Source organism: Pan paniscus, chromosome 11 (assembly GCF_029289425.2).
Source record: "Pan paniscus chromosome 11, NHGRI_mPanPan1-v2.0_pri, whole genome shotgun sequence".
Taxonomy (NCBI): domain Eukaryota; kingdom Metazoa; phylum Chordata; class Mammalia; order Primates; family Hominidae; genus Pan; species Pan paniscus.
In genome coordinates this window covers 50,101,521-50,115,791 of record NC_073260.2, presented here as the reverse complement: position 1 = coordinate 50,115,791, position 14,271 = coordinate 50,101,521, and the positions used below count along the sequence as shown (strand labels likewise).

At 46.9% G+C, this 14,271-nt stretch overlaps 1 protein-coding gene across 36 annotated transcripts in view; it reads left to right on the top strand.

The window, feature by feature from the left end:
• SECISBP2 (SECIS binding protein 2) overlaps positions 1 to 14,271 on the top strand; it is a 50,279-nt gene that overhangs the window by 28,590 nt on the left and 7,418 nt on the right. For 33 of the 36 annotated variants that reach the window (XR_008619681.2, XR_008619680.2, XR_008619674.2 and 30 more), the window contains 7 exons: positions 1,441 to 1,607; positions 2,626 to 2,764; positions 4,335 to 4,488; positions 5,191 to 5,411; positions 11,984 to 12,138; positions 12,572 to 12,764; positions 13,298 to 13,430. Coding sequence is in view for 15 of the 36 variants with exons in the window: in XM_055091803.2 (XP_054947778.1) it covers positions 1,441 to 1,607; positions 2,626 to 2,764; positions 4,335 to 4,488; positions 5,191 to 5,411; positions 11,984 to 12,138; positions 12,572 to 12,764; positions 13,298 to 13,401 (1,133 nt within the window). In the remaining 21 variants the exon portion in view is untranslated. Of the gene's footprint in view, positions 1 to 1,440; positions 1,608 to 2,625; positions 2,765 to 4,334; positions 4,489 to 5,190; positions 5,412 to 11,983; positions 12,139 to 12,571; positions 12,765 to 13,297; positions 14,223 to 14,271 lie in introns of those variants that run through there. The other 3 variants (XM_057298696.2, XM_063594340.1, XM_063594339.1) reach the window with 1 other exon arrangement.

The window sequence follows — 14,271 nt, the reverse complement described above, 5'->3', positions numbered from 1 at the left end:
TCCACACCTATACTGTTCCCACCTGAAGGCTACTCATCTTAAGGAGTAAGCACTCTTCGGTTTGTTGGAACCCTTTGGTCACTTTCCAGAGGGCTGATATGACTGTGTTTGGCAGTTCTGTTGAACTTCGTGGTTGTTTTTGTGGGAGGGAATGGTTGATCTTCCTCTGTTGTAGGAAGGACCCTCCTCAGGCCCGGTGTCAGTGCTTTGTGAAGAGTTGCCTGGCAGTGGGGTGCAGGAGGTGTAGAGCTAGAGGGCTTGTGGCAGGTTTTGCAGGAGCCCAGGTGAGATGCTGAACTTGGTGGTGTCATTGGGGACCGGGTGAGTGAGCACCTATGAGCCATACAGGGTTTTCCACGAAGAGCTGAGAAAAACAGTTGAGCCAGTCACATAGTCACATGTATGTTTCAAACCCCATGTGGAAACAAGGCTCCAAAGATGCAAGCAGCTGTGCTCACTAAGGCCAGAGCAGCCTGGGAGGCAGGTACAGTTGTCTTGGTTGACCTGTGCAGGTTACGTTCTGCGTTGAAGCAGTGAATCAGACAGTCAGACAGGCGAGATTTAGTGGGACTGCCTGATTGACAAAGCACCAATTATTTTAAAAACATGTTCCAAAATTAAAGGAGGGCAGGTAAAATACATTTGGAGAAATATTGATGATTGTTGAAGCTGGACGATGGACACAGGGGGTTTGTTTACCATTCTTTTTTCTTTGGTGTATGTTTGGAAATTTTCCAGATCAAAAAGTGAGGATAAAACTATATGAGAATTAACTGATTACTTGAAATAACTATTGAGATGGGAAATAGAACAGAAAAGGAGAATAAAATTGAAATGTTCAGTAGTAATCACAATAATTTACTGACTATGTAGAGGAATTACCAACTGCCCATGATGGGATTTTGGAAAACATGTCTGGAAAACTCAAGAGAATTAACTAGAAATATTACTAGAATCTTATAGTGGCCTTATAAGGTAGCTAGATACAAGATACACATGCGGAAACCAATAGGGCCAGCTTCCACAAAGGCAGTGTCAACTGGAAACGGTGGTGGAGGGGGACGTGTTCACAGTAGCAACAGTGAGTGCAGACCACCTAGAACTGTCCTGAGTCAGAAAATGAGATCCATGCTGTATTAGACTGTACTGAGAAACATGGGAGATCTGATTACATGGATAGGAAGGTAGGTGTTCCTAAATTACTTGATACTTTTTGGGAATCTCATCCGAAAGATACTAAGTTTCATTTGGAGTTACTGCCAATGAAAAGAATGTGTAAGAGATTGTTCTCAAAGATGAGAAGGGTTGTGGGGACAAGCTGGGGGTGACTTGGCAAACTCCTTCAGATACCCTGAGGCAGCCCCTGGGCGAGCTGCGATCCAAGAGCTGGGTGGGGCATCTGGGAGGTGACCGTGAGGGCTTTGTCCCACTGCGTTTCAGTTGGAGCAGTGCCAGTCCTTTCCAAAGAATGTGCATCAGGGGAGAGAGGCCGCCGCGTGAGTCAAATGAAGACCCCGCACAATCCCTTGGACTCCAGCGCCCCACTGATGAAGAAAGGGAAGCAGAGGGAGATCCCCAAGGCCAAGAAGCCAACCTCACTGAAGAAGGTATGTGGGGTGTTTCAGCTGAAGTGAGGCACTAGAAAACTTAGTCTCACATTTCCATAGTTATTCTCCCAGCTCTTAGATTTTTAGATTTTACGACTTGTATTACTTGAATATGTTGTAGTAAAACGTGTTAATGATACTCCAACAAATGATCCCTCACCCTCCCAGTGTGACACGTCAGGGACATGTGATGTGGGGAATGCTTTAGCTACCTGTGAGGAAAGGAACATGTTTTATTTTTCCAACTTTGCAATGGATGGACAGAAAACCAGAAATGGGAGGAGTTGCATTTTTCTTCTTCTTATGATCCCCCTTCATCCTACCCTAGCTGATCTGTCTGATGTTCAGAGTCAGTGAATAATTCACACTTCTTGCACACCTTCCAGAAGGACAGTCACAGGCTCCTCCGGTGAATTCTTTTTTTTTTTTTCTTTGAGACGGAGTTTTGCTCGTCGCCCAGGCTGGAGTGCAATAGAGCGATCTCGGCTCACTGCAACCTCAACCTCCACCTCCCGGGTTCAAGCAATTCTCCTGCCTCAGCCTACTGAGTAGCTGGGATTACAGGCGTGTGCCATCATGCCCAGCTAATTTTTGTATTTTTAGTAGAGACAAGGTCTCACCATGTTGGCCAGGCTAGTCTCAAACTACTGACCTCAGGTGATGCACCTCCCAAAGTGCTGGGATTGCAGGCATGAGCCATCACGCCCAGCCTCCCTCTGGTGAATTCTTACAGCAGCCTGTGGTGTAGGTGCTCAGGCAAGTGCTGAGCTGCAGAATTGTCTTTAGAGCTCAGGGCTCTCCCGTGTGGCTGCTCTGCATACCTTGGGAGGAACGTGCCCCTCCAAAACCAGCGGGGAGGGTTGGGTGAGCTCCCTGGAGTCTGGGGAGCACTTGGCTGCTCTCAGGGCACTAAGAGGCACATTGCCAAAAAGTTGAACTTGGGCAGTTTAATTTGCAGAAGAGCTTATCTTTTAAGTACAAGTATTTAGGCATTTTAATTGTTTATTTAATTTTTAAGATTATTTTGAAAGAACGGCAAGAGAGAAAGCAGCAGCGTCTCCAAGAAAATGCTGTGAGTCCAGCTTTTACCAGTGATGACACACAAGATGGAGAGAGTGGTGGTGACGACCAGTTTCCCGAGCCCGCAGAGCTGTCAGGTACCAACTTCTCTTTGTGCCTTAAGAATAATTTAAACGAGAGCAACTATGAAAAGGATGAGCTATGCTGAGCAAACTCTCCAGGACTTGGCTGACTCCTCTTCCTTTTGTGGTGAAAGTGGGTCAGCATTGAGCTCCCAGCTTTACAGGGAAGGGAGGTCCCCACAGATGGGGGGAGTGTTTCTAGTCCCTCTGGTTCTGGGGTCTGTGAGGGACAGAGGTGAGGATCCTCCCTTCCCACCAGGTTTGATCTGTGTGATGCTGGATGGTCCTCTAACTTGAAGTGGTCATGAGAATTAACACTGCTAGCTGCACAGCTGCTTACCAGCAAGTATTGGAGACGTGGGGGCATGAACACAATTGTGTGTTTTTAAGGAAACTTCTTATTCAGTTATACATTCAGAAAAGTGCACAAATATCAGTGTACAGCTTGAAGACTTTTCACAGTGACCGCCGCATTCAGATCAAGAAGCAAAACACAGCCCAGCAATTGCTTGTGCCCTCTTGTCAGAGGCCTCCCCCAGGAGACCCTGCCCCATGGCAACCCCACCAAGGGCTGTGGCTGTGGCTCTAGTGCAACTGTGTGTTACGTGCTGCTCTCTTTGTCCCCTTTCCTTCAGCCTTGCTGGCAACATGGAGATGCCGTTTATTTTCATTACTGTGTAAAATTCAGTTGGACGAATGTACAGGGTTGCGGATGGGCATTCAGGCATTTTCCAGTTTGGGTAATTAGAAACAGGGTTGCTGCAGACAGTGTTGTATGTGTCTTAAAGGACACAAGCACTCGTTCCTGTGGGGCATTACCTGGGAGCAGAATTGCTTTAGTAGCTCCTGCCCAATGGGTTTCTGACTGTTCTACCAGTTACAGCCCCAGGGAGGCTGAGAGTTGCAGGTGCTCCCCATCTCTACCAGCCCACGGGGCACTATGTTTTTCAACCTTGCCATTCTTGTGGGTGTGGTATATGTTTTTTCATTCCTTCATTTGGTGATCTGTTACTGCAATTGCATTTTGATAGTCGGTAGAAGTAACTAGTTGGGGACAGTAAGCTATCACTGCATCAGATCTGGTGTGTTTAAACACACACCTCTTGAGTTTCTCATAGTTTAGATGTTGGAGTTCAGCTCTTTCTAAAGGATTATTTCAAAAAGAAATGGACTCAAGCATTTGAGAAAAAACTTAGAACTAAAATCCTGTTTTTTAAAGCTCCCTGATAAGAGATTCTTCAGGTTAAATTTCAAAATCAAAAAATAAATTTGGCCACTGAACTGCACACTTAAAAGTGGTTAAAATGGTAATATTGATGTATATTTTACCATAATAAAAATGAATGTATAAGTAAATTGAGGGGAGGCACACCTCCAGGCATGACTGCCTCCACCAGCTTTTCTGTTTTCCCCAGGCATCCTCGTCTGTTTTTTCTGCCTTCTGTAAACCTCTCTGCATGTTGTCTGTAAATGTGGTGGTTGTGTGCAGGGGTCTGGTTGCATCGGTGAGACTGCATTGGGCCAGCCCCTCAGTGTGTGCACTGGGCCTCACAGATATCTGATGATGCCTTTTTCCTCCATGAAGGGCCAGAGGGGATGGACGAACTGATCTCCACTCCTTCGGTTGAGGACAAGTCTGAAGAGCCACCAGGCACAGAGCTCCAGAGGGACACAGAGGCCTCCCACCTTGCTCCCAATCACACCACCTTCCCTAAGATCCACAGCCGCAGATTCAGGGAGTGAGTGAGCCCCTGCCTGCCAGGGACTAGGGGAAGATGGAAGTGCTTCGGTTCAGTATGGCATTGATATCTCCCATAAATCCTTGTTGCTGGGCCACACTGTGCTTTAAAAACCTCATGGTTGAAAGAAGCTGGGTACCTGGTTACACGCATTCAGGGAGAGCCTAATCGTTGTGTCTGATTCTGCTTCTACTGAGGTTCTTGTATTAATGATGGAAAAGGGGCCCTCAGTCCAGGTTTGCAGTCGGGAGTGGATAGTGAAGTGACCGTGCATCATCTTTGGGCCCCTTTTCATGGTTTAATCTCTGTGTAATGTCTTAGGCAGCAGGATTCCTTTAACCTTGTGTGCTCACTCTGCCTTCTCCCCTGCCCACTTTTCTTCCAGGATAGTCTCCCGGTATTTGTCTTTATGACAGGGAGATGCACGGGGTAGTGGCTGAGATGGGGACCTGTGGCAAACTATGGTTGGGCAGGGCCCAGAGAAATTTGTCCCTTGTAGTTGGGAATGGGGGAAGATGCCCCAGTATTTACCTTTCATAAAATTAAATCATCAGGAATTCCACAGTTCTGGTTAGTAGTACTTGTTGAAACGTGACTTTTTGTCTGATGCAGTCTACGTCTCTTCTCCCTGGGGTGGGATGGGAGCAGTGCTGCAGTGTCACAGCCAGTGGCACAATTCCTGATGTCTGATGTTTCTTTCAGTTACTGCAGCCAGATGCTTAGTAAAGAAGTGGATGCTTGTGTTACCGACCTACTCAAAGAACTGGTCCGTTTCCAAGACCGTATGTACCAGAAAGATCCAGTCAAGGCCAAGACTAAACGTCGACTTGTGTTGGGGTTGAGGGAAGTTCTCAAACACCTGAAGCTCAAAAAACTGAAATGTGTCATTATTTCTCCCAACTGTGAGAAGATACAGTCAAAAGGTAAAGGCACAGTGTGGTCCTGTGATATGTGGGCTCCTGCACGAGTGCCTAGTGTGCCCTCGTGTTTGCCACACACCTGGGTGGCCCATGCCACAGGCCTTGACAACTCGTTTTCTTTGTGGTTTTTGTTTTTATTGAGTGACTGTTTCCCAACTGCATTGACCATTACCAAGTGCCTTACCCTCTGTAGGGCAGGTGGGTCCTGTGATCCTGCACACTGGGAGGCCAGCCAGCCCACACAGGCCTCTGGCATCAGGGAAAGACCTGCCTCTGTTGTGCAGGCCACTACCCTGGGGCTGGGATTGTCACTGGTCACTTGCACCACAGAGATGCTGTGCCTGGCAGCCAGGCAGTACCTACCTAGGGCTTTCGTCTACTTGACATTTTGTTGTTCAGTCTGTGGTTGACTCATCTGTTTGCTTGTTACAGATGTGGCTTTGTCTAAATACTTTGCCATTTTACTTAAACTGCAATGTGTGTTTTTGTTTTGTTGGATGTGATATGCTGGGTCAGGTAACAGTGAACCCTCACCTGTGACATCTCATGTTTACCCTGTGCTTGTGCTGTCTTGGCTCCTGGAGGACTTGCCTGTGCTGTGTCCTCGAATTGAGCAATAGGAGAACTGATAAGAGCAGAGTGGCATTGCTCATGGACACCTGTCCTTCATCTCCATCTAGGCTAGGGAACACTCACAAGCCCCTCCCTGGCCTCATTCCTTTCTCCTGCAGTGTCAAATTCAGCTTTACAGAGTCCCACTTTGAGATAATGCATCCACATCCTGGGGCTGAACCCTCAGAGATGATGTTTTCCAGTTACCATTTCATATCTAAAGCCTGGAAGTTTTGTGACATGTCCAAGGCCCCCAGCCAGCAGCTCGTCCCTGTCCTAACTTGGTACGGGTCCAGCATCACCGCTGACCAGAATATGACATAAGGGATCTCAGTGACCCACTCATCTGATTGTGCGCCCAGAGGCCTTTCCAGGTCATTGGAGAGGACAGGCCACATGCTTCCCTGGCTGTTTTTGTCAGTGTTGTACATGTCCACAGCTAAAGGGTCAAGTAGTCCTATAGGGTTTGTTAAGGGAGAGGCAGGCTTGGGCTCCCTCCCTTTCCTAGCAACTCCACCTGTCAGTTGTTAGCCACACTGTGGGATATTTCCTCCATATCTCCATGTAAGAGGCTTGTGAGCTACTGCTTCACATGTTTGCAGTTTTAAGTATTTGTCATCTTCCCAATAGAGCAAAAGGGCTTTGCTGTTACTTACCCTAATGTATAGTTTGGGTTATTGTTCTTGTTTTGTGGTGGTTGCTTAATTGTCTATATACTTAGCATTAATGAAACCTCATGCCCTCAGCCAGCTGCCTCAGTCTCCTCTAAGACGGTTACACCAGGCATTCTGCAGTTTCATCTGCTGAAGAAACCTTCATTCCCAGCTCACTGAACCTCATGCATTTGCCACCCAGGGATACCCTTGGCTCCCACCCTGCTCTCAATAAGGTGTTGTTTATGGACTTCTTCTTGGGCTACACTCTTGTTTTGTTGGAGTGCATCCTCCAGTGGTTTAGGAGAAAAGGATTCATGGGAGGCATATTTTGAAGGTCTTGCTTAAAATCCAGAGTCTCTGATTCTTGATCCTTTGTGATCATTTTGCACCCCGTGCTCTCTGGGGGTTCACTGGAAGTGCCTTGATCCTGGGGTTACAGGATGTGGGACAGTTTGCATCCAGTGTCTTTGGCTCTGGGACATGTTGAATTTTTGCTTTGAATCCTCTTCTCCAGTCCCTGCCAGCTCTTCTTGGAAGTATGTCAGGGTCGGGCCTCCTGGACTGGTGTCCTCACATTATTTGTTTCCTGCTTCTTTTTATCTCTTTCTTTTGGTTTCATTTTCTGTTAGAATTTCTCAACCATATCTTGTAAACTTTCTGTATAATTTTTTACTTCTGATATTATTTTTATTTTTTGGGAGCTGTTTTTGTCCTCTGAAGATTCCTTTTTTTTTAATCACGTTGCTGCTGCCTCATGGTCGCCTCTTGGAGAATTTTAATGATGCCTAGTTCCTCTCCCTGCAGTGCCTCTGTTTCCTCCAGGTAGTTTGCTCTGTTTGTTTTGGCCTCTCATGGTGGAGGTTTTCCACAGATGTCCTCTGTGTCCTAGTTGTCTGCGCCTACTTAAGAGCCACTAAGTAGCCGACTGGAAATCCAGGTGTGTGGCTGCTGTTCAAGGCTGTGAGCAGCGTTGAGGGTGGTGACTCTCAAAACTGTAGCCAGCATCAGAATCACCCAGAGGGCTGGGGAAAACACAGATTCCAGAGTTTCTGCTTCAAGTAGGTCCAGTGGGCCCAAGAATTTGTACTTCCAGCAAGTTCCCAGGTGCTGTTGCTGCTTCTCCAAGGAGTGCACTGAGAACTTCTGCTGTAGGATGATGTGGTTGGGCTGCTTCCATGTTGGAAGTGCCCCTGGGTGTCTCTGTCTCCCCTAGGGCTGGTCACATCCCCAAGGAAGACTTCTCACTGCCTGCCTGGAGGGACAGGCGAACTTCACCCTGTGAGCTCATCCTTTCACCACCATTAGATGTGTGGTGCGTCATGTCCTGCAAACCTGTGCTGTGCCTCACCAGAGGGCTGCAGCTGAGGGGCTGGACACCGAGTTGCCTCTTTGCCCAGTGTTCAACCAGCCCTCTTCACCTATGCCTCACCCTGTGCTGCCTATTCCCGACCTTTGGGGGATTCTGGGGTCCAGGGCTGGCTGTTCTAGGCTTTTCTCACTGTTGGCTTAGGTTGGCTAGCTCAGTTGTCCATTTGCATGTCAGCTTCTGAAACTTTTTGCTGTTGTCTCTCACATTCTTCCGTGGATTTGTGTCTTTAAAAAACAAAAAGGTGGAAATGTATGTCCTTAGCCTGCAGTCACCCCACTTTCTTGGAAGACATCATTCCCCTTCTCTGCCTCTGCCAGAGCATGGGGCTAGGTTTTTACTTGATCAGCATCATAAGGATTTCTTGTATACTTAAAACGCATTTGTGTAATCATTGGTTCCGACACGTTTTTGCTTTGAGGCATAAGGGACTTGATTGTATATTTTATAAATATTTGCCAGATAAGATAGCCAATGGCTTGCAGTCATCTTAAAGATAAAAATTGATGTTATAGCCTTGAATTAAGTTGAAGTACTGTATTTGCTCTGAGTGGCATTTTACCTAATAATTCTGAACTTAACCTTTGAAATGGAAATAATCTGAGCCTAGCATCTTGCTTGTTTGACATAAGCCTTCTTGTGGAACTTCAGTAGTTGGCCCTTGCCACACGTGCTTTCATCTCACTAATAACGGGTTGGAGGTTGTTTGAGCAAAACAGTCTGGATTTTGCTGCTTGTATTGGGTGTTCCCAAGGCCACCACCAGGCTCAGTGATGTGCCAGGAGGACTCACATGACTCAGCTTAGAGTGGTACTTTCAGCTGTGACTTACTACAGTGAAAAGGCACAAAGCAAAATTAGCAAAGCGAAGAGGCACATGGGGTTAAATATGGGGGAAACCAGGCTCCAGCTTCCAAAAGTCACTTTTAGTGACGTCACATAGGAGACTCTTAATATCCCAGAGACGAGTTAAGAGCCCGTGGGAAGTGTTGTCTACCAGGGGTGCTCATTAGAGACTCAGCGCCTAGGGTTCTGTTGGGGGCCGGTCACGCAGGCATCCTCTGCCTAGCACACACAAAGTTCCAGACTCCAGAAGGAAAGCAGGTGTTCAGCAGAAACCACAGTGTTTGCACACCATAGAGGCACAGTGAGTTACTCTTACCAGTTAAGGTGGTGGGAACCCTCCCAAAATCCAAGTTCACAGACCCCAACCAAGGGCCAACCTGGCAGGCAGCCTCGAGAGGACAGCAGCCAAACCTGCTCTGTTAGGTTGTTTCTGCACAGTGCTCAAATAACATTTGAGATTCACTCCCGGGAGCTGGGGTGGACACCAGGCAGAAACCCTCCAGTGAGAGAGATGCATCTGATGTTACGGGGGACTTCATATGTCTCCCCTGACAAACTGAATATAGATTTCACTGTAAGTATACCTCAGGAATACGGAACACTCCACCCCACCTCTGCCCAATCTCCCCTTTCCCCAGCCCATCTGGAACTGGTCTTTTTCTTCAAAGTTTCTATCCCAGGAGGCTGCCTCCTCATCACTTTGCAAATGCTTTGGGTAGATCAGGGGCAAGGTGTGGGCAGAATAAGGGCTGTGGGCTTAGAAATTAATCTCCCATCCAACTAGATGCAGAATGAGTTCCCAGTTTCCACAGTATGGTAGGACGTGCATTGGAGAAGTTCTTCTCTTGAAATGAGAGGATCGATATGTAAGTAGATTCCAGGTGATACTATGCTAATTGTAAACAGTTGTTGTTTTTTACAGTTGCTCTGTAAGGACTGGGTGAGTATCCTGTAGGCCAGATGCCTGGCCTACAATGCTCTGTGCCTTGGTAACTCGAAAGCATATGCTGTGCCTTCCTCCAGAGACCACTGTGTTCTCTCCCAGGGTGGTGTGAGCATCCTCTCCAGGAGTTTTTATTAGCAGTTTTCTTATGAGGGAGGGTCAGCATCAGAAGCTTGGCATTTTCTGTGAATTGTTCATATTTGTTGCCCATTTGCTTTTGGGATGTTGACCTCTTTTAGATTGATTTGTACCTTTTTTATAAGTTAGCCCTTTGGGTAAGAGTTCCAAGTGTTTCTTCTGGTTTGTCAGTTTCTCCACCAAAAAAAAAATTGGCCGTGCAGAGACTTTAGGTGTTTTATATATTGGTATTTCATTTTTTAGTTGCATCTAGGTATTGTGTTATTTCTCAGCCTTCCCACTCCAGCGTTTAAAAGGTTTGCTTTTAAAATTCTGTGTATCTCCTGGTTCCTTCATTTGTGTATGTTTAGGTAGGATTTATTGTGGTCTAAGATGGACAGGATGGGCCCACCCAGTCCTCTAGGATCTTCTCCCTAACTAAACTGAAATGCTGTTCCTCACATGCTGTTTCCATCAAACTCCGGTTTTTTCTGGCGTCCAACCTGTTAATCTGCATCACCTTGTTTACACTATGGTACCTTTATAGTAAACTTTAATACCTGACCATGTTAGCCTGACATCTTTTTATATTTTTTCCATATTTTTTATTTCTCAGTGAAATCCCGTCTGTAGTAACTTACAGTATTTTAAAGCAGGCATCCCCAACCCCTGGGCTGCAGACCAGTATTATCTGGGGCCTGTTAGGAACTGGGTGGCACAGCAGGAGGTGAGCATTACTGCCTGAGCTCTGCCTTCTGTCAGAACAGCAGCAGCGTTGGATTCGCATAGGAGCACAAACTCTGTTGTAAACTGCGCTTGTGAAGGATCTAGGTTGCCTGCTCCTTATGAGAATCTAACTAATGCCTGATGATCTGAGGTGGAACAGTTTCATCCCAAAACCATCTTCCCCTGTCCATGGAAAAATTGTCTTCCACGAAACCAGTCCCTGGTGCCAAAAAGATTGGGGACCGCTGTTTTAAAGTGTTAGATTAATGTGGAGTTGACATTTCATCATTTTGGATCATTCTATGCAGGAGCATAGGTGCCTTTTCATTTGTTCAGATTTTCTGTTGCGGGGATGGTTTAAAAGACAGGGTCTCACTCTGTTGCCCAGGCTGGAGTGCAGTGGCATGATCATGGCTCATTGCAGCCTTGAACTCCTGGGCTCAAGTTACTGAGCTTGCCTCCGCTTCCTGAGTAGATTGACTACAGGCACATACCACCACACTGGGCAAATTTTTTTTCTTCTTTTTTTTTTTTTGTAGAGATGGGATCTTACTATGTTGCGTAGGCTGGTATTGCGTTCTTTAACAGCATGCAGAAGTTGCCTGTAAATCTTTTCATGTTTCTTGAAAAATTCATTCCTACCAACTATAGTCTTGTGCTGCTGTTGTAAATGGAGTCATCTCTTTGATATATGCCAACTGGCTGTTGTGTGCGTGTGTATAGAGACTTGTGCCACACCCCCTCATGTATTTCTCATGCTGTTAGGAGTACTTCTCAGGTGCTGTTGGGTTTTCCAGGTGCATCACCTGCACATGGTGCTCATTTCACCTCCTTCCTCTCTCTGGTGCACCAGCCTTGGCTGGTCCCTGGCCCAGAAGCAGGGTCAGGGATTAGAGGGTGGTGAGCCCTCGGGAGCCAGACCTGTGCCTCGACCAGGGGTACAATGTGGGATAAGAAATTTAACCTTTCTGTGCCTCTGGTTGTGCATCTGTCAGTGAGGACACAGCATCTGTCTGCCTTTTGGGATTTGGGGGAGGACACAGGAGCTAATAGGTGGTAAGTTTCAGTAATACTAATAGTTAACTTTTCCTGTTAAGACAATACCAGCTGTGTGTTTTCTTTCCATTTTTCCCCATATTTTTGGAGAGTTGATTCTGCAACTTGCTTTCTCCTTGTATTTTCAGGGGCCTCTGCCTTCGATATAAAATCATAGATGGGTGTGTTGCTAAGAAAAAGCTCTTTGCAACCAGTATTAACACCACACTCCATGTGACATGTCTTCCTGTCATTTTTCATTGTCCTTTGACCAGGTGGGCTGGATGACACTTTGCACACAATTATTGATTATGCCTGTGAGCAGAACATTCCCTTTGTGTTTGCTCTCAACCGCAAAGCTCTGGGGCGCAGTTTGAATAAGGCAGTTCCTGTCAGTGTGGTGGGGATCTTCAGCTATGATGGGGCCCAGGTGAGTGCACAGGGCACAGGCCTCTTCAGTCACTGCCCGTGGGAGGAAGTGGGGGCAGGTGGTCAGTGTGGGCTCACCCACAGAGCAGCCCCAGAACCTCCAGTAGGCTGTCATTGAGGAGGAGCCACCACTTAGGCAGAACCTTCTTATAAAAAAGTAGCCTTTGTCTCCTTGACAGCATGGGTTGTCTGGTTCTGAACTGAGCTCTGTTCTGGGCTTGCTGCTGACATAGTGGCACCTCAGGCAGGCCCAAGAAATCGGCCTAGCCCACTCTTTCCTCTGGGGCAGCATCCCTGGTACCCACCCATAAGCATGAGGTCCACATTACCCCATGTCACCCCTGCTTCTCTGTGGAGGTGGCCATTGCTGAGTTTGAGGGACCCGTGTCCTCTGTAGCTGGGATGTTACCTGTGTGCTCTCACTTGTGCCCAAGGATCAGTTCCACAAGATGGTTGAGCTGACAATGGCGGCCCGACAGGCGTACAAGACCATGCTGGAGAATGTGCAGCAGGAGCTGGTGGGAGAGCCCAGGCCTCAGGCACCTCCCAGCTTACCCACACAGGGCCCCAGCTGCCCTGCAGAAGATGGCCCCCCAGCCCTGACAGAAAAAGAAGAGCCACACTACAGTGAGTGCTTAAGGGAGAGTTGTGTCAGGTCGAGTGTCCTCTTAAGTTATTTACTGACTTTAATTAGAGTCCCTAGGAGAGCAGCTTGACAATGCTGCAAGACCAGCTGAGTAGCAGGGCCTGGTAAGTCCAGCCCATTGCCTAAGAGGTATTATCAGACTTTTGAAGTGGGAAGGGCTTGTCAGTGACTGTCTCAGACTTCAAGTCAGATGTCTTTTGACAATGGGTGGCCTTAAGGATAGCTGTACCCAAGACAGGCTTGGAAGGCCAAGTAAAGGTTCAGTCCTCTCCTAGCCCACCTACACAAGGCCCCAGCTGCCCTATAGAAGATGGCCCCCCAGCTTCTCCTCAATAAGGGGCAGCCCGGCCCAGCAGGCTGAGAACAGTGAGTGAACGTCTGCCAGGGCACCTCTGAGCACCGTGAGCTGCTGGGCAGTGGCCACAGGCTCCCTCTCTCATGCTGCTGGTTTTCTTACAGGAGTTTTCCTACTTGTTGATGCCTATTCCTCACTCGTGCTGTTTTCTCATTTTAGTTGAAATCTGGAAAAAACATCTGGAAGCATACAGTGGATGTACCCTGGAGCTAGAAGAATCCTTGGAGGCTTCAACCTCTCAAATGATGAATTTGAATTTATGAGAGTTCTTGCCTGTGTGTCTGTATTTTGGGTAAGGAGGGGAGGTCTGAAAAAGACTTTGGGGCTTTTTCTTCTCAGTTTTTCATGACAATGTAATTTGTGTAACTGTTGAATCTGGAAATTGATCAGCATTAAAGGGCACATGAAGCAGTGTCTGCAGGCGTTCAGTGCTGCGGAGCCTGTTAAAGGTCACTCAGATGTGCAGGTGTTAATCTTCTCTAAAAGTCTGGTGATACAGCTCTGGCTTTCTGAGCACACTATGGATCTGGAAAATACTGGAAAATGTGATACTTAGAATACTTTGGCTGCTAAGGAAACTTCCTCTCCATTGCAGAATAGCTGAGCCAAGTGAGTGAGTTTGCAGAAAGCAGGTGGTGAGCTCCTGCCTGCTGGAGGTTGCCATGGAGGGCCATTCCTGCCCGGCAACAGCACTGTCCTGCAGGGAGCCACTTGGCAGAAGGGTACAGGGCTGCTGGTGTCAGAGCAAGAGGGCTACAGGGAAAGGGCCCTTTCTCAGGGGATGTAGCTTTTTTAAAAGATTTGGGAACACTTGGAGGATTTGCTAAAATGAGCCTCAGAAGGAAAATTGGTTTTCTAACCTGTGACTTTTTGAAATGAATTATTCCTTTCAGTCTTTATTTTTCAAAGAAACAATGTGTATTGAAGTACCTAGATTTGTTTGATAATCAACAAATCTTTCCTTTTTCAATGAACATATTCTGAATGTGGTTTCTTAGACCAGGAGGACAGAGTTTGCTTTCATATTTTCCCTGTAAGTAAGAGGGCTTATTTATTTTAAATAAAGAGTAATTATTAAATTTTGTTTCAGACTCTGGTGATTTTAGGCTTCTCAGTGGTCTCTGTCTTACTTG